Below are 20,362 nucleotides of genomic sequence, written 5' to 3'. Positions count from 1 at the left end.
GAGCAGAGAGGGAGGACAGACTTGCAACAGGGCGGCTGGAGAATGAATACATGAGAGGGATTCACAGAGAATGCGACAAAGAGGGGACTGACTGATGGCCATTTTAGAGACCCTTTAAACGCCATGGCAACACAGATGTGACAAATGTTATTTGAAATTCAGATTTGTTTTTTTATGCTCACTTGAGCTCGGGGAGAGCGTATTTCTTTCGGAGATGACGCACAACTATATTTAACTCTGTTTATACAATTTATGAATAATAATCTGACAAATCAAGCAGCAATTCTTTGTTAATGTTAAGTCTTTAAAAGGATTTGCGGTATTTGTTTGCGTGCTAAACATAAGTTCATAAAGTTCCAGCATTGAATGCCCAAGCTAAAATGAGCGAGAATAAAGTGGTGAAATTAAGATTAATTAGTCCAATTTGTCCGATGAAGTTTCATCAAATTGGACATGCAAAACGCGTATTTAACTCCTTCTTGTTTTTAATGTAATAAATAGTGTCTATCATAGTGTCCTGGTGTGGGCTTAATTATGCCAATTCTCTTACTTTTGTTGGTTGTGGAATTTTGGGATTGTTCAACATTCCAGAATGAACTACAATCAGGTTGCCATGTTACCCAAAGCAACGTGTAAGCACAGTGTAAATGAAAACCTTTGAGTCGGACACACATAACCTTCTACCCTCATGGGAAGGAGTGGAATGTAATTGTAATGATCCTATTAGGGATCAACAAAAGATGTTATCATTTATCATACACACACACACTGTGCTTGAAAAAGTAATAATGAATGTCTGCCTGGTCTCTGTACCTGCTCTGTATTGTAAACGGCCAAACTGAGGAAGCTTCCTCGTTCCTTTGTGGGCAATTCGGTCGTGCCCGGACTCTCCAAAATACCTAGAGGCATGAGCATTTATTACTTTCTTCTAATATCAAGGAGACCGAGGAGATCAGCAAAGCAATTAATCAATCAAGTGAAGCTGTGTGAGATGAAGATCTGTCTGTATTGTACTGTACCTCTGGAGCTTGAGGGTAGTTTTTTTTTCACAGGAGGCTCTAGAGAGCTTTTAGCCTTTATGATAGCTGGACAGAAGCCTGAGAAGCACACTGGCGAGTTGCGTTTGAATTAAAGGCGCTTTTATTTTGGGAAGAATTTAACATCAATGAAAAAATAATAATAATATGATATGTAGCATTATTTGCTAAGAAAAGATTAGATTAACTATGGAGTGGTGTTTATAGTTCCTTGTTGCAGTATAATGGTTGTCCAATGGAAGAAATGTCCAAATTGACTTTTAAGACATTAATGGTGCAAATGCTCTTATTGTCACCAAGAAGAAGTATTACGTCTGCATGTACATGTGACTCCTTGTATTCAGGTTGATGCTTAACATGCAGTCTACGTACAGCCAGGTCCGCCTGTGTGACACTGATGTGAGGGTTGAGCATGGTAGCACAACACAATGAAAATGCAAAAAGGGGCTCATACTACATCAACCTTTCATTTTCCATTTCATTTAACAGAGTCATTTATTACCCCACACCATTTACTCCTTCATTATGTTGACAAAATGCCACCATTATGAATGGTAAAATTTCAGGGAAAGCAACAGGACTTTAACCAAATTAATTCCCGTTTTTAGTCAACACCATAGTTTTGATTCTTAAAATATTGCATCCCATGCTTCATTTACTTGTCCTGTACCTCATACTGGGTACATAATTGTAAAAGAGGCAGCTGAAGTACTGGTTTGGGAACTTCATTGTGCACGAAGAAACAAAGATTCATGATATTTTTAGATGTGCTGTGCATTACTGTTGACTGGAGGGGTATGAACTGCATTCATTAAAATGCTTGTTTCTTATCTCAGTGTTTACTCTCAGTGGTTCAGAGTTAGCATGGCCTCATAACAAGAGGTAGGTTAAAGTTGTACTTTGGTTTAGCGTTAAGCACTCTTACTACCTCCCCAAAGACATGCATGGTGGATTGTAGATACTCCATAGTGCACATGTTATTTCGTCAAACTTCAGTCATCTGTGACCCAGAAAAAAAATAATTGGGCAAAAAATGAAGTAAACAAATTGATACACTTCTGCTATTGATTTTTTTTTTCTGACACCGATCATTCAAGCCAGACAATAATCCCAGATGAATATGTGTCCATGGCCGATTTAACAGAGATTTACTGTCATGAATGCTAGTTACTGAATGAATTTAGAAAAAAACAGTTGAATCTAATATTGCCTCCTGCATTGGGCTTAATAAAATGTAAAGTTCAGCCAGTGCCCTGCGCTTTAGGAAAGTGCCCTCATTCTTCTTCCTCTTCCATTGTGTTTAGCAATTACTCAGCATTGATAAATGGTTCCTTGGAACCTTGGAAAAAAAGTCACGCTGAATACATCCTCAGCAGGTTCGGCTGTCAGCTAGGGGTTGAAGTCAAATGCGCAGCCTTTCCTCTCAACAGCACAACTGCTGTTTATCACGCGTGCAAGCTGTGCTCCATTCCTGTCTGACACTCATTATGAAACCTCATGAGTAAAATCTAGAACATATCTGTTTAGAAACTGATAATGGTTGACATATTCGAAGAAAAGAACGGCAACATTTTTCTTTTTCTAACAAAAGCTTTGAACTTTGAAGATACAGTATTACTTTTAATTACCCTGTAAAAGCCACATAATCATATTGGACACTATGCCATGTCACAATGAAGCTTAGTTTCTTCAGCTGTGACCCAAAAAATCAATCCTGCGCTATTTAATTAAAGGCCAAGCTCACATAACATCAGGTCAATTTAACTAGACTCTGCTCTCCCTGTGTGTGCAGCAAGCACCCTTTTTTGGGGTTGTATTTTTATAAGGAGAGAAATGCTTTGGCATTGTTGGCATTTATTTGGATGCGTGACCTTTTTAACATGCTTTCAATTGGGGCCCATCGTGTTTTTGCACAGAAGCAAAGGTTTTGTGAAAATGCCATGAGTGGCAGCGTTTAATGGGAGAGTAATAGGGAGGTAGTCAGATATGTCTCCGAAAGATAGATAAGGTTCACATTCAAAGAGATCCCGCTCAGAGGACAATCCACTTTGTTTCCGAAATTAAATTAAATTGATCTAGTTATTTTAAGGGAAGGGAAATCTTCATCCCCTCTTTATTATAAAAACGTCTCACTGGTATAAGGTAATCTATGTTACTGTTAAGATTTTGGGACTCTTTGTGGAGTATATTAGGGAGTAGGGTGCCTAAGATGAGCATTTATGCAGGTCTGTGTCCTGAGAAACATTGTGTACCCAAACAATTGCGCCTTTTATTCATATTGGAAAAACTCAAATAATCACAAGAAAATAAAAAGGTTAAATTGATCTAATTTATGACATTCACAAAGATTTTCAGCTTAATTTTCTTCTAATCATTCACCATAAAAATCAGCAAACCTCATAGCGTTACACTGTGACATGCTGGAGCTTGTTCAAAACCTTTCAATCTCCACCCTCTCACCACATGAGTCTAATAAGTGTGAAGACTTGCAGACTTCTTCAAGACGTCATCATGTTGCAGTTAACAGATGGGTTAGCACTCTCTCTCACCCAATAGTAGGACTCTCTGACTGACGTCACTGCACCAATACTGCCAGTAAGTTATAGTAAACATGTTGATGTTACCGCTGTTGGATTTTATTGTCACGCTGTGAGATTGTGTTGCTGCAAATGCATTGAATGAAGGAACAACGTGTTCCAATCAGGGTATGTCTGCTGTCACAATACCGTGCAACCTTGGTCGGTAGCCTGCCGACAAAACGTTGAATCTATTTTCTATCATTCATTCTTCGTGTTGGATGAGACCATGTTTAGTGCAATTCTATGCTTGTATGCTTCTACCTGTCATTGGTTACATGTAACATTCGTACAAATGTAATTATGTTGTTGTCTTACAATATGTGAAGCTGCTCAATTATAATTCTGCAAAGAATCTCGTGCACTACCAGGGCTAAGGACAATGACTTCTAATGGATAAATGTTATACCATTTTGATGCATGGTGGAAAGGTGCAGATGAGTGTAACAGCCCGTGGCAGTACATCCCAAGCTAATAACGGCAAACAATCAAATATGCACTCAAGACGAGTCCATGAAGAAGCAGGAGGGCCTACACTGAAATATCTATTGCTGCGTAAACATACATCATTATAACAGATATTTTATTTTCCTGCCTGTCAAGGTGTGGAGTCAAATTCCCTGCTGCATTCAAGTCCGGCTCCTGTAGGCCACTGAAGCCTTCATTGTGCTTCTCAGAGCTGCTGTCCACCTCCTCACCTGTGCTGCATGCGCGGGTGCTAAGAGCAACGGTCTTCTCCATAGTTTATTTGTATTAGCATCTGCAGTTATTGCTTGGCATTTACATTGGGTAAGCAATGCTGTTTTACAGTCAAGTTTGTTGTTCCTACTCAACAACAACAACCTTAGACTCGCTTTATATACCTCACTACATATACTACTGTATATTCTGTTTGATTAACCGCCTGGAATATTATATTGTTGTGATAAATAATGTAGTATAACCATCTTTAAAGTGTGTTCCATTTGTCAGTTTGTAATTTATAGTCAGCCCTGTTTGATGAACACAGCTCTGTTTATCCATCGACTCTGAGGATACAGCAACGCCTCTCTTGCATCATTTAATATTGTACACGCTTTATTAGTCAAGAGCCAGGGAGCCTCTTTAGTCAATACTCATGCAGACACAAAATATTTAAAGTCAATAAAATGTTATTTATTTATTAAATTAGCACCACTCCCTGCCTTATTTTCAGATTTGTTATTCGAGAGGCCAGCACCGTGCCCGATACATGATGGAAGCATTTTGTTTTGGAGTCAGGGTTAGAAACCCCATGTCCAGCCCCCATAAACAGAGTCATCCACCTTTGTGTGGTAATTAAGAGATCACTGTAAACACAAATGTTTGTGTCAAATTTGACTCACCTTGGATTTCTTTTCTGAATCTATTAAGATACCGCTTCCATTAGCTCTCTTCATTTTCATTGCAATTACTAATAAAAAGGTTATTTTTTGGAAATGTTGCTTATAACAAGCATTGACGTTTTGTTTTGATAAAAAAGCTAGAACCTCAGTTAGTGGGAGGAAGGAAACTGCATTGACTCCTCATATATCAAAAGCTCTCACTAGATAGACAATATTGATCTGAGATGTGGAAAGGTATGCCAGTGGGAATCTAGAGGCAATCTCTCTTTTACGTATTCTCAAACCTGCATTGCAGCATTTTTTCTTTAATAGATGTTAGGGTGGTTGTCAGAGCTGTTGAATCAGGGTTTGTGTGTGTGTGTGTGTGCTTCTACGTGCGTTACTACAAAAAAAGGTTCAGGTTTGTTTACAAATTGATTGTCTGACCATTTCTGTTACTTGTCCCCTGATCTTACCTGTCAACCTGGTCGGTCAACAAAGCCTGCAGGAATGATGGTTAGGGCTACGAAAATAACCCATCTTGCAAAATAACGAAAAAAAATGTAATGGCTCTTCTTTACTCCCTCTTGCCAAACACAGTGACAACAACAATGCATCTAATTGGGGCATTTGGGGGGTTTGCAATTGACAAGCAATGCCAAAAAAGTAAGGTTGTCCACAGTCAAATTGGGGTTTACTACAAGGTCAGACAACATTTTTCTGCCTTGCACAGGTGGGTGTCCACATATATTGCTGGTAATGGGACTTATAGGTTACAGGTGATGGACAGTTGTCAAACTCTGTACCTGCAGGAAATGAGCTGATTCCAAAATGAATTACTGTTTCATCCGATCATAAATTATTAAACCTTGTGTTTTAAACATTTATAAATGTTATACATAATACATTTTTCTAATTAATTTATTTCATGCAGGCCATCTATTCACTTTTGTTGCTGAAAAAAAAAACCTAAAGTGTACATAATCAGCACATTATTACATACTATATATATACTGTATGTATATTATAAAGCATTTATTTATATCCTAACCAAGGTTGGCGAACTCCTGGAGATTTTCTGCGCCATGATGAGGTTCCACGCAGATGTAGCAAGCCGAGTCAGGATCACCTGCTGCTTTTTTAATGTGCTGCTCTTACAGCGTTTAACAAGCCTTATGAGTTCAGTCTAAGACGTAGCCTGTATGACATTCTGTACATTTAGGGCCTTATTTATGCGAGTCATGGCATACGGCACAAAGCACAGGGCAGACGAGATTCTTCTGGTATGTTCATCCAGTGAACTCACACAGTGCTCGGTAATAGTTTGAAATTAGGACGAATGCATTATCATAAATTACATATCAGTGGGTGTGTTAGTGTAACAATCATATGAGCTGCTCTTATCCCTTTAAAGAAGCATGTATCTCCCCACTATGATGCACTGACAGTTTGATATGAAGTACAGAACTTTCTCCAGAGAGGAAATATCACACAGACCTGCAGGTTATCTGTATTCAATTTTGGGATATTGGGATATTTTCTTTCTCACTGAGGTCAGACCACTCACCCGTTAAATATGAAGCTATAGCAAAAAGACTGGAAGCAGGGAGAAGCAGTTTTTAAAAGTAACACAATCAATATATTTTATTTGTTCAATCTGTACAAAAACTGTAAAAAAAAAAAAAATGATTGTGAATTTATTGCAAATGATGTGCTGGACTATTTATTGGTCAGACGCAGTGACTTCCTGCAGTCTCCCCTGGTTGCTACTCAACCTCACGGTAGCAAGGCGAGTGCAGGAATTCTCTTCTCAACTGTTCTCTTTTGATCATCAAACCCTCAGCATAATGTCAATTTATTTAGTGTGATGTGTACAAATGTAACGTGCAAGTGTGTGTAGATGGAAATGAACAACGCGCATTTGATCATGTTCTCAAAATATACAAGATACAAGATTCCTCAGAATCACACTCTAGTAGATAGATAGATAGATACATAGATAGATAGATAGATACTTTATTGATCCCGAGGGAAATGTAAGCATCCAGTAGTTTAAAAGACATATGACATTACACATCTTGTGTCGTGCGTATGAGTCAGATCTGTTACGCCTCAGACACAGGGAAGGAAGACTCATACGCACGACTCCGGACACAATGGTAAAGTGTAGAATAAACCAATACTTTACTTCCATAAAACAAAATCTTAACTCAAAGTGCTCACTAGGAGGATAAACAAAGTTCTCTGAAAAAACACACTGGTACTTGACACACTGGTACTTGACACATGCTATGACAAGGATAAGACGAGACGAACTGACCGACGACAAGGGGAGACAGGACAATTTATACAAGAGGTGAGTGGGAACAGGTGAAAACAATCAGGGGCGGGGCAGATGCTGACGATGGTGGGAAACCACACAAAGACAGGAAGTAAACACAATACATGACACAAGGGAGGTGAACTCTACAAAATAAAACAGGAACACAAATCCAGAGTCATGACATTGAGTCCCCCTGCCATCACTCACCGAGAGGAGTTGTATGTTCATGTTTTGCAACGTTATACATACTTTACGTTGCTCTAGCTCTGCCTTTTATAGCGGTGAATTTGCTTCCGACATCACTTTTGTTCGGCCCAATGAAATGAAAGTGAGGATGAACACAGCTGTTGAAGTCATAACCTGTTTTTTTTGTATTAGAATCTGGAAAACAGATTTAGTGGGAACGGGTGCTCTGGAGTTCAGCTCAGTAACTTCATAATTTACACATTGACAGAGTATGCAGTACACACACTGAGTGAACTGTGCGTGTCCAATGTGACCCTAAAATGTTGCCATCTCCAAACTGTCTTGATGATTACAAGAGCTCTGAATTGTTGCAGCTTATAGGAGGAGGATGCGCATGCCTTCCACCTTTAAATTGCTGTAGGGATTTAATCAACTAAAAGGTAAGACCCTAATACATCATGTGGATTCCATTGCAAGTGTAATTATAAATCCTATCTACATCACAGCAAACAGCCAAAAGCGTGTGCCATGTGGCAACCAACCAGAACAAAGGTTCATGCTTTTAGTTAGTTTAAGCTTTTTTTTTTGTCTGATATTATGTTGCTAACTCAATGCATTAATACAGTAATTGCCAAACTGTGGTACATGTACTACTAGTGGTACGCGAGATACATCTACTATTAAAAACAAGGATCTCTTTCATTAGCTGGAGTGCTTTATAACTTGCTATGGAGCTAAGTAAGGCACACCTCATCACTTGTGGCGGACAAGGGAAGAATGGGATGGGCACATTGTTTGCAGCCTTTGAATAATTAGATGACTTGGAGCGTTCAATCTCGTAACAATAGTCCGTGGTGCTCAATTCTACAAGCTACAGTGACCCCTTGCACTGGTGAGATAGCCTTTTACTCTGTATTGCTTGTAATATTTGTGATCAGTTTGTTTTTCTCTATAGACATCTTTAGAGGAAATATAGAACAATTCATACTGTTACTGTGAACAACTGGAAGTCAATTCACTGCCCTTTTCTATCCATATCTGATCAGACAACTAGTTATTATCTATGGGCCTACGTTTCTATACTCTGATTTGCTGAAAGCCCACCATGAACATCACTGACATACAGACTGACACCCTTGGTTATCAAAAAATAACATGCTGTCACCCCACTCAACCATTAGAGCCCAGGGCATCATTATGTGGACTGTGCATTAGGGCTCCTCACACTGAGTGGATGGACATGAGACTCCATTATCCACAGTTTCCCTCTCACTATGAGCAGATGTGATAACAGTGGCCATGTCAGCTTCACTTATATTTGCACTTGACATTTGAAGTAAAATGACCCTTTGATATATTTGGCCTTCTCAGAAGATGGAGTATACACACTGACCTAAAGTGGAGTCACAAAGCATTCATTTTCTATATTTTCTTGTGTTCACTTCAAATAAATAAAGCAAATTTTTGCCATTGGCATACATCCTATGACTGGAATGACAAAACAAGATCTTTGTAAATATTTTAAACTTGCCATACAGACATTTACCTTCAAATGAGATTCCTGAATGAGTATGATGCTTGAAATCCAGTCGGGGGGGGGGGGGACGACGACTAGACTTACAGTATACATCTTGAAAAGATAATGATGCAAAACCAAAGCACAAAATTATGTAATTAAGAACTTGCTGAGAATAACACATTTGTCATGACTTTGAGTTTGATGAGGCCAAGTGGAGAATGTTTCCTCTTTCTTTAGCGACACTGTTCAGTTTGGAACACAAACTAATCTTATAAATAGAAAAGTAGAATATTACCCCAAGTGAAATTTGAGTACTGATGCGTTTGCTTTTTGAGATATTTTCATCATAGTCAAATGGGCTGCCATGAAGATGCTGGTGCAGAAACCTTATGGCCCCTTTGAGACCCGACGCGGTTTGAACTGACATAACTAGTTTGTTGATCACTCTGCTGCACCTGCACCTTTGTCGTCGCAGTGAAAGGCCGTTGTGGCGCTGCACAATCCATAGGAAATAATTGTTTCCAGAGCGCAATGGTGCTGTTGTCGCGTTGTGTCTCAAAGGGCCATTAGCCAGCACCAGTGTGTTTGTGGGCAAACCGATTCTCGAATAAATCAAACTTTGACTCTAAATAGTGTGAGGCCTCGTTAAACTGTGCAAATGCATTAAGGTGTAAATGAAATGGTTTTCAGCTTGGGGGACATCTGTCATCTCCCCACTCTGTCTCTGCAACAGCTGCTGTCATTCACTTCTCGCTTAATCCACCTAGTGTGTCTTTCTACGGCAAATATGTTTAAAGGCTATTTCTCAGCTAAATCACTTCATCACAAACGTCATTGTTTGGCTAGACAAACTCAATAGTTTAGCGTTTTTTTTAATCCCTTGTTGTTCCAGCAGATGCTGATATTATTTTTAAGAAAGCTTACTGATCAAAAGAAATGAATTCCACATGGAAAAGGAGGGGGAGAAATCAGCATCCTCTTTGCGGTAATGAAGCCTAAGTACTTCAACGGATTAATTAATTTTCTTCCCTGAAATAATTACTTTACATTACAATACACAGGTTTGATGGGTAGTTGTTTGGGGTCAGGACTACAAATTCACACTAATAATCTGCAACTGTGAGGCAAAAGAAGAACTTTTTTCACCATGCAATTCAAAGCAGATTTGAAGCTCAGTAAAAGTGCAATATTTAATGAGAAATGTAAGAAAGTGTTTCCTCTTACTGCTACTTAGATGTTTTGGCCAGAGGCTGTGTCTGTAATCCCTACAATGGTTTCTCAGTTACGGCAAAATATAAGGAAAACACTGTCTAGAACACTCAATTAGGATTAGACCCCAGGATATAGATTTACATTTAGTGTTTCCCTCTAAAACTGCAAAACATCAATATGAAGTACAGCCAAATGACTTAATTCCCTGTGATTGACATGGATGTTTAGGGCACATGGCTTCAACGTGTTTGCCTGTGTGATGTTTTAGTAATGCTCTGTGTATACATGCTGAGAAATGCTACTTTGTAGACTGTAAAGTTGTTGTTTTAGCAGGGGGCTGTCTTTCTATGCAGCACCAACACAGATATTTTCAGATCTTTTAAGGTTTCACAACATGGCAGATTGAAAACTGATATTATGCACACCCACGTACAAACATAGAACAATTGTTTCGGTCTTGGTAGCATCCTCACAATTAAATGAAATTCTGAAAAGAATAGGTGCAATCACTGTGACTTGCCAACAGGCAGTCGATTAACATTTCTATCCACAGTCTGTCGAATGTCAAGTATAGTTTTCCAACTGATCGTGCTTTTATCTACTTATGTTCCTAGAAATGCAAACACATATTTAATCTGTAGTAAACCAAAAGAAAGCAAAAGAAAGTGCATGCAAGCAACAGGTGAAACACGTAGTTCGTATGTGTCTATCCTAGTATCCTGGTGTGTATTGGAATTTAAATACATTTTTCGGTTTACTGTGGTTGACCCTGCACCAGCTGGCACCCATGAGATAACATCCGTGTCTTCAGTTTTTTTATATATGAAATCTACATTTATAAATGATGACCTCTGTTCATAATATTGTCAAAGTGCTTTTTTTCAAAACTCATGGACTTTATAATGACCTCTTTAAACTTCCAAATAGTATGGATAACATTTTTATACCAACTGGAAAAAATAAACAGTTTAGTGATTGTGCCAAAAATGAATAACCCGTCGCATTTACATTGACCTCATTATTGTCGCAGAACCACAGTCAGAAGGACACAAACAGCATCAGACGCAGGCAATGAACAACCACGAGCAAGAAGTGTGCACGTGGCAAAATCTGCAAGAAAGATCGCAGCTTGAAGATCCTCCTGGCGGGGATGAAGTGTCTTGCGGGAGCAACACACGTGTACAACCTGGTGAGACGCAGGAGTTGCCAGGTCCAATGGCCTTCAGCGAACATGACTTCTGTGTTGAATCGGTTTGGCGAAGATGTTGAACACATTTTGGAGGAAGCGATGAAGGGAGCCATGGTAACAATCATTGTGACATCACAGCGAGGGGAAGAATGCCGAGAATCTGAAGAGCGGTGAGGATCCACCTCAGGCAGGAGATGACAGTGCTAAAGTACCAGTACAAGGAGGCAGGAGAAGCTCAGCTGACGTGCATCATACAAAAGAAGATCAAGGTCCTAAGTGGCATCCGAGGCGATGTTGCGAAAGGAACCAAAAACGGCAACCCCTTCAAGTTCACCAAGATGTTGCTGGGGGCCCGTGGGAAACTTGCATGATCGCAGGAAGACATTGACCAACATCTGAAGTAGACAGACAGCGACCCCCGAAAGAGATCAGGAGCTGGGGGAGTGCTACATCCTATTACACCCCCCCTGAACCTGATTCAATATGTCAGAGCTGCAACTAAAGGAAGTCAGAAAGGTTGTCCGCTAAGAGACCATATAATTCCAGGAACATCACTGAAGATGTGTCCAGAGGCATCAGTATATATACTATATATATATATATATATATATATATATATATATATATATACTGTATGTACATAGTTGCATTGAAAACTTTCTTCTGAATGTGTTAAGGCCAATTATTTGACAGCATTATTTTTTTCAAAAGAAGAACATTCCCTGGCGTCTATTTTACCGCAGTTCCACACTGCATCCAATTGTTAAGATGTCGAGACCGAGAGAATCCAACCGGGGAGTTTAATAACATCTGTCCGTCTGTTCTGGCCCTCTCTACAGCATGCTACTGAATACTGGTTTCAATGACTGAACAGATTAAACAATAAAGGCAACATTTGATTCAATATTTTGAAGTCAGATTTGTATTTTGTTTGTTTTGTTCTGATAGGAAGAGGTGCCAGCATGGCTGTCAGCTTGACTTCTTATTAAGGAGCACAGACTAGAGAAAAATAATAGCCTCACGCTGCTGAGCATGACAAAGGACACATCTCTGGAGGCTTAGGCACGGGCTCACCTTCCCTATGGGTAGGCATGTAACTGGCAGAAAAACGCTGTCCTCACTAAGAAATTATTTTTATATGGGCCATCCAGAAAAATAAATGTCAAATGAAAGATTTGAAGGTGGAAGCTTAGTGGTAGCTCTGTTATAGGGCTCGACTTACCTATGAGGCATTTAGAGACATTATGGTCTTCTGTAATGTTCTCGGAAATAAAAACCTCCAAAATAAGCATTTCAATGTTAGGTTTTTAGTTTTAAGACATATAATGTGGAATTAAAATAAATGGCTGTGGGCTCCTGGCTACACGGTGGCAAACAGGTTCATTAGGCACCCTAATACATTTCCAAGACATAATGGCATGATGTTATGTTTCTACACCAACTTTACTTCAGCATTCTCTTTCAATATCAAGAGTTAAGTTCAGAACTTTTAATAAGACAAATTAGGTTGGTGATTATGTTCTCTGTTGCCTCTCAACATCCTATAATGCAATGAGATACTCTAATTAAGATGTATTTTAGGAACACATTAGGGAAATCTGAGAGAATTGCAAAACATTATACAATCCATAAAGCATAGATGAAGAACACTGCCCCTGCAGCTTCAGAGGTATCATAGAATTATAAATTGTTCACTCACTGCTGGTCAAAATACAACTTTTACCCTATCAGCAAAATGTAACTTATTTTCTCACTGAATGTATACTGCGAGGTTGCATATGTTCAATATGTAGGCCAATTAAGTGTTTACTGGAACAAGTGGAAACATTATCTCTCGACAACCGTGTAATCTTTCAATTTATGTTAAAACATGACATTTTTACAGATGTATTTAGTCTCTCAGTTACTTTCCGACTTCCAGTTTGTTGTACCCTGAGGCAGGCCAGGGTGTAAAATTATGTTTTTTAAGAATGTAATATTTTGCACTAAGGGAACATTTTCCCATTTTAAGAAAAAATTGTATAATAAATAAACTTATCTTTTTCGTGAGGAATTCTACAGCGCTCTCAGAGACTTTTTATATTTTCACTCAGTTGCCAAATAGAATCCTAACGGGTTTACCCAATCATATAGAATCCTATTATATATCATCGTGTTTAGGACTAATTTCTTGAAATGAGTCTCTTTGTATGTATGCATATCACAAGCAACGTTATAAAGCCGAAGCATTAATAGGCTTGATAACTCGCAAACAGATTATTTTAAATGTTATAGACTCACATGTTTGTGACAAGCGAGTTCAGAGACTCCTCATTATTGCCCTTGGAGCTGTATCTAATCTGGCATCTGTACAGCACAAGGTGAAGAAGTATTGATCCCTCGGCACACGCACGTGTTGAATGAATGGTAATGAAAGCAGCTGTGAGGATAGAGGCCGTTTATTATACCGAGGCCTTGCTTTTCCTTTCGTAAAGGACAGCGCAAGCCACAGACTGAACTGACGCCGTTAATCATATGTGCTACGAGTCCTATCACTGTAATCATTTAAACAACGGGTCAATCTCAAACAACACAAAAGAAAACTAGATGTCTGCATTAAAAATGAATGTTTGTCCTCACACTGTTTTTCCAATTGTGATCCTCCGTTTTCAGATTGATATTTAGTGGCACCATCAAAGCTCCTAAGTCTACTGTAGTTGAAGGAAGCTTTTCAGAGGCACACCATTTAAAACCTGCATGGTGTGATTTTAAAAATGGAATATTTCAACAAATACAAAGTTTTAATTGATGTGCTTAACACCTTGGTTGTGCATGCGCTTGTCCCAAGAGAATACCAGGTGTTTGATTAATCTACCTAATTGTTTTTGTTTTAAGAGCTCAAAAGCTTTGGGGGAGAATACTATTTTAATTTATGGACAAAATCAGCTCGAACCAAAAGAAGTGGTGCATTACATATTTTAGTAGTAATTTATTTTAAGCGTAGCATCAGTGTGATTACTTAACTGTCATCAGTCAACAGGACACATGCACTCTAATGTCATTAGTGCTAACAAGCTTTGTGGTGTTGTGCATCACAATGACAGCATCAGCAATTGAGCCACTGTTGATTTCCATTATAAAAAGGTACACAAAGTTTTTGAAATCGGGAACATAATTTATTTGCACGTAGGAGTAGGGATACAATTTATGAGAGCTATCTCTGGGGGATCCTCAAGGGAATTAGTTGATGGTGCTCACATCCAAAAACAATTAACTATATTGATTTCTAACTGCTTTCACTTACAAGAGGAGACATAGATATCGGTGTTTACTTGTTTTTTCTCATTTAGTGGCAGCTAAAAGAAGACCAAGCAAACCGTGTGTGTGTGTGACCTGTAAGTCTTTTAAAGAAGAGTTGAGACGATTGGCTCATGTGGATATCAAAAGTAATATAACTGCCGTGTGGCTGATATGAAATGTCTACATTAAAGTGGTTCTTGCCTTCTGAGCAGAGTTAGCAATTTCATCATGTACAATGAACAACACTCAAGATGTGATAGGGTTTGTAGCTTATAGATTGGATACGACTCCTTTTCATTATATATGAAGGAATTATGTTCACTTTTCAATTTTAAGAGCAGGTTTTATTTATGGATTGGGCCTGATATGCCTTATCCATAAATGAAACCTGCTCTTAAAATTCAAAATACAGTCAGACTTCACAGTAAATCTAGTAAATGAAATGAGTTCATGTATTCTTTAATATACAGTGGAAAAATGATAGGTTGCCAACAAATGATGCCGGCTGATCTTAACTTGGCACAACGTGTTTTATCACCACGGTTGTCATTCATCTTTGTCATTACTCTCATAATGAGCTAAACAGTGTTAAACTGGACATTAAAAAATGTTTACAGAAACTGTGCCTGTTCCAAGAATACTGCAGAAGAAAAGATAAATGTTTTGTTTCCCAATTTGCTATTATCAATGGATGCTCAAGTGACAATCTGCAGCACATGAAAGGTTTATATTTGCTCTTATCTTTCCCATGAAAAATCCTTTCCCACAATGGAAAGCGAGGTTTTTTTGGCAGAAGAAAAACAACAATGACAAGAAACCAGCACAGAAAAAAATTAAAATTCAAGTTAAGAGACAACTCAGTACTCACTAGACATTTTGACACCCAAAATAGGTTACAGTGCATGATTGCTAAAGCAATAACTGCTTGGCACCGAACACCGCTTGTTGCCTTTGGCAAAAATATGAGGATCTCACAAATTGCCACTTTAAATGGGACAAACTACTGCCACTTGATATTTCTGTGCGAGCGTGTGTGTGCACTGTCGTGGGTTTAAGCTGCCACCTGGGCCGCGAGAGCCATGCATAGAGCAGTTTGTAAAGCTGACATTTTAATATAATACACTCTAAAACAACAACAACAATTGCAGAAACCATGGCTATGGAAATCACAGTAGAGGCATCACTTATTTGACACACTCAATAAACGTTTAACATCTTGCGTCCACCTTTTGTACAGAAAATATTCTGCACAACGAATATTAAAACGTATATGCACAAGCTGGTGGATCCTCTCGGCCAAAAAGCCCCACATATTTGACAAAGGACTTTAAAGCTAACAGCTGCTGATTAATCACGATGGGTCTAAATTACTGGCTGGCTCTCAACCGGGTATGGAGCTGGATGCCCAGTGCACTTAGAACCTCCTTTGCATGTACTTGACAGCTGCATAGAGTAAGTGCCACTTCTGCCAATTTAGCTGCATCTTTCTACTCCTTCTACAGTAAGCCAAAAATAGCTTCCGAACACGTGTATTTAAAGCGCTATCACATATTCAGATCCATTTGTTAAGTTTGTTTGTAAAAATGGTTTAGAGTAAGCTTGAGCTTTTGTCCATCAGTCCAGATATAACTTCACCTTTATTAAAAACTAACTCTCAGTGACTGCAAGTCATTACTTACTGCGGTAGCTTCATTAACTTAATAATCAATCATTTACAGTAAGGCTTTAATTGCAGACATTATATGTCCTAAAAACAAGATTTGCATAAAATTGTTAATTGTTTTCATTTTTATTTTATTCGGTTCCCATTAGCTGTCATCAGTGCAACAATACTGTACGTTCCTGTAATCCACAGAGGAGGAAAAAATACTCCAGCAGTTTCATGTGTATATCAGCGGACCCCCCCCGCACCAGCACTCACACCGGAGCTCCGACAGCACCCCCCTCCTATTGCTTTTGGATATTTGGGGAGATAGGTGGTCCATGAGTGTTTTTTTAATGATTAAGTGGTCCTCGGTCTGAAAAAGTTTGAGAAACACTGGTCTAAAGTGAAAACACTAAAACACAAAGTGTGCATATGCATATGGTATACAGTGTATGTATAATATAATGATTTTACACTGACTTACATGACAAAATGATCCAGTAAGGTTAATGAGGATTATACAGTAGCACATGCTGAAATAGTGTTTAGGAAACTGACCTATGGTTTGTTGACGTGGCAGTTGAGGCAATACAATGCTGCTAGTGATGGAGGTCAGGCGGGTTTCATGAACTGTGTGCTTCCATAATCCACTGTCAAGTTTGCACTATGTTTTTTTTAATATTATTTGTGCAGCCTTTGAGCTGTCAGCACAGTGATAATAAGACAATGTCAGAAGGAGACAACGAGGCGGATAACTGGTGTCTGATTTAAGAGTTCATGTAGGATTGTATCTTCTTGTTGTTTTCATTACAGAAACTAGAATATTCAGAATATTCAAATTGATTTTTTTTTTTTTTGATTTGTTTTTGTTGGTTTTGAGTTGTGTTGTGTGTTTTGTTGCCTTCGGGCATCTTCAGCAACCTTTACTCTCAGGCTGAAAGTGAGCCTCCCTCCAGTCCTGCCTGTGATGTTTGATTCAGTCATTGTTTAATTTATCAACTTAAATCATTAAGTTTAAGAATTCAGTCTCCAAGATACTACAGATAAACCTTTACCAAGGCCAAATGTCTCCAAAGCCCAAAAGCACAGTAGACTTTTACTGTGCTGTATATCGTCATGTAGAAAATTGTGTTTATATTTGAAGTGAAATTATTCACTGCTCAATGTGCAAAATCACAGTTTAAATAAGGCCACAACTGATACCTTGTTTCACCCATGTTTTTCTCACCAGTTCATATGCAAATTGTGTTCTGCAATTGTTATCAGTTTGGTAAGGGTTCATATCATATCCTCCTTTTTCCATTGCTACACATATACATTATTACCAGTAGGAAGTTCTTGAGTAATTCTTAGTTGTCAAGATTTCAGTTTTTGTATTCAACAAATGTGATTCCAACAGCTGATGTAGAAAAAAAAGAATGAGTCATCCAAATTGAAAGACTCCTACCAGCAAGACTTCCTGTTCACGTTTCCATGGTAGATGTTAAATGGAACTGTCCCATGATTGAGCTGTATTGTTGCTCAGAAAGGTCTGAATATTTTTGATAGCTCTTTGAATTGTGGAATGCAAGATAAAGAAGAAAAAATGTGCTCTTCTCCAGCTGCTTTTAAACTTCAAACTGTACAAACAACCTTGTGAGTATTTTTTTTCACAGCTCTGTGTCTGATTTTGACATTGAATAAGATACTTCTCATGATGTGGGTTTCCAGTACTATCAACTTCCCTGTGTCAATGAAAACACTCTTCAGCTTTTTTTGCCTCCAGCCTTCAACCCACTGGTCCACGTGGTTGGGTTCAGCTCTCACCAAACACCTTATATGAATGGCCAGTCGTTTCCATTACATGAACTTGCACTACCCGAATGCACGCTCCTTACTCAGTGCGAAATGATGGCGAGCTAAAGAGCACAATTTCCTTCCAAAGACATCCTCCTTTTGCACCCTGCTGTTAAATAATTGCTTAATGCAGCTTTGAAAGCTCTTTATATAGTGTGGATGTGACCTATCCACTGTTGTTAAAGTGAATGAGACATGACTAAGTTTATGTTCTTAAGTGTTAAAGTGATAAATATGGATGTCTACATTTTTATACTGTAGACGGGGACTTACATACAAAATGCAGCACACTTTTCTCTGCTATACCATGAACGTGTAATTCTTAAGACTTAAACACTGTTCACTGCATATGATAATGCTAGCTTAAAGAATTATACATTAAAAAGACAACACAAATCCTTCAGCCACTGCAACGGCCTGTCCTTGGAGCACCTGTCTGGTAGTTGTCAAAAGGAACTGGATGAGTGTGTGCATGCGTGCACATGCGTGCACGTATCTTGATCCACAGCAGCTGCCCCTCAAGCACAATGACAAGCACGCTCATTCGTACACTCTTTGTGTTAAGTAGAATAGAATCAAAATCTGTTCTATTTTCAGATGGAGCTAAATCCTATTTGTTTTTCGTCTACCAACAATACTTTCCCCTAATCATATTAACACAGTTGATGTAAAAAGTTGAATAGACATAAAATAAGCACATTTATCAGCAATCCTTCAAAAGTAAAGGCTATTTGTACTGAAATGACATTTGTGAGGCAGTTTGTAATTATATTTCCTTTATTAATGGAGTTCTCTTTATGGATGTCCATATTATCTCACTGGCATTTCATTATACTTCAGAGTGTTTATTAAAAATAACTTATCATAGGTTTTGCGGCCAACATTTTCTCATTGAACATAAACTGATGCTCTTGACAGCAAAATAATGTCACGGACTAAGTGACATGCTCACCTCTAAATGGACAAAAAGGTTTAGCAAGGATAGAGAAAGTGGAGAAAACATAAGTAAAGTCCTTATGGTTAAATGTCACTTTCATCCAGAGAGAATATGCTTTACAAAGGAGGCATAGTTGATACACCCATTGGTATCTTCCTGTCCGGCCATCAGTCTGTCCACCTCGTCTTCTGTCATCCTCTCTCCCAGTGTCGCCAGCACATGACGCAGCTCTGCTCCCATGATGGTGCCATTGCCTTCCTTGTCAAAAACCCTGAGCCCCTCCACAAAATCCTCAAAGTTGCCTTGATCTTTTGCACGGGAGATATGTTGCAGCATTGGCAAGAAGGTCTCAAAATCCACCATTTTAGTGCTCATGTCCTCTGGCCGTGGCTTTCCAAGCACTTTGAGCACATCTGCATTGGTAGGGTTCTGGCCCAGAGCTCGCATCACGTCTCCACACTGGCCAAATGTGATTTTCATTTCTCCAGTTGCTGTGCGGTCGAACAAGGTGAAGGCCTCCTTGAACTCTTCAATCTGGTCACTGGTGTATTCAAGAGTGATGCTTTTGGGATCGAACGGAGGTTCCTTGGGCGTCTCAGGCAGTGGCTGTGGAGGTTGAATTGGCTTAGCAGCCGGAGCAGCATCTTTCTTAGGCTCTGGCTTTTTGGGGTCGGGTTTCTTTGGTTCAATCTTCTTTGGTGCCATGTTGTTAAGGTGTTCAGAGATGAGCTGGTGCTAGCTGAAAAAACAAGAAAGAGTCTGAAGGGATTGGAAAGGATTCTCAAGCACAGAGGGCCACCACCTCTCCCAAAGCTTTTATATGTGCTTTGTCTAGGGAGCAAGATAGCAATTTCCAACAGCACACTATAAAAGGAAGAAACCTGAAATAGATTCCCATAGCAAGTGATGTCAACATTAAGTATTGTTCTCAGCTGCTGTCATATAGCCAACAGGGATATTTGCTGTCATAAGTGAGGGTCCAGTTGCATTAGGCCGAAAATGTTCTGTCTCTCTGATGGACAAAGGGATCACAGCACAATGCATCAGCCCATGAGGGAAAGGGACCCAAATAGCTTTGTCGCTAACTGCTGAGAGTCTGGGAATCACTGCTTTCTGGAACAATGCTTTTTTCAGAAACGCTGTAGTAGCAAACTCACACATAGTTAATTATTTTTATGTCAGAGGTCTCAGGATGGATCAGTACCCTTTGGGACTTGTTATCATGTATCCTTTTTTATAGTAAGAGGAGGGCATTGTCTTTTGAGGCAATACGGTGATAG

The 20,362-nt window shown here is 39.0% G+C and overlaps 1 protein-coding gene across 2 annotated transcripts; it reads right to left on the bottom strand.

Annotated features, from left to right (window-relative positions):
- Positions 1 to 18,951: 18,951 nt before the first annotated feature.
- On the bottom strand, positions 18,952 to 19,814 carry LOC115016636 (myosin light chain 4). Of its 2 annotated transcripts, XM_029444550.1 has the most exons (2): positions 19,722 to 19,787; positions 18,952 to 19,688 (listed from the first exon to the last, which is right to left on the bottom strand). In XM_029444550.1, the coding sequence occupies exons 1-2, from the start codon at positions 19,785 to 19,787 to the stop codon at positions 19,179 to 19,181; spliced, it is 576 nt and encodes a 191-aa protein (XP_029300410.1). In that variant the 3' UTR covers positions 18,952 to 19,178. The 2 variants fall into 2 exon arrangements, with proteins under 2 accessions (XP_029300410.1, XP_029300409.1); XM_029444549.1 differs by having other exon boundaries at positions 18,952 to 19,814.
- Positions 19,815 to 20,362: the final 548 nt, after the last annotated feature.

This window comes from Cottoperca gobio, chromosome 12 (genome assembly GCF_900634415.1).
Source record: "Cottoperca gobio chromosome 12, fCotGob3.1, whole genome shotgun sequence".
In the NCBI taxonomy this organism is placed as follows: domain Eukaryota; kingdom Metazoa; phylum Chordata; class Actinopteri; order Perciformes; family Bovichtidae; genus Cottoperca; species Cottoperca gobio.
The sequence above is the reverse complement of the archived record's forward strand: the minus strand, read 5'-3'. Positions and strand labels throughout refer to the sequence as shown.

Excerpts from the sequence above, each read along its gene's own strand:
- LOC115016636 (XM_029444549.1), bottom strand. The coding sequence starts at position 19,787 with ATGGCACCAAAGAAGATTGAACCAAAGAAACCCGACCCCAAAAAGCCA.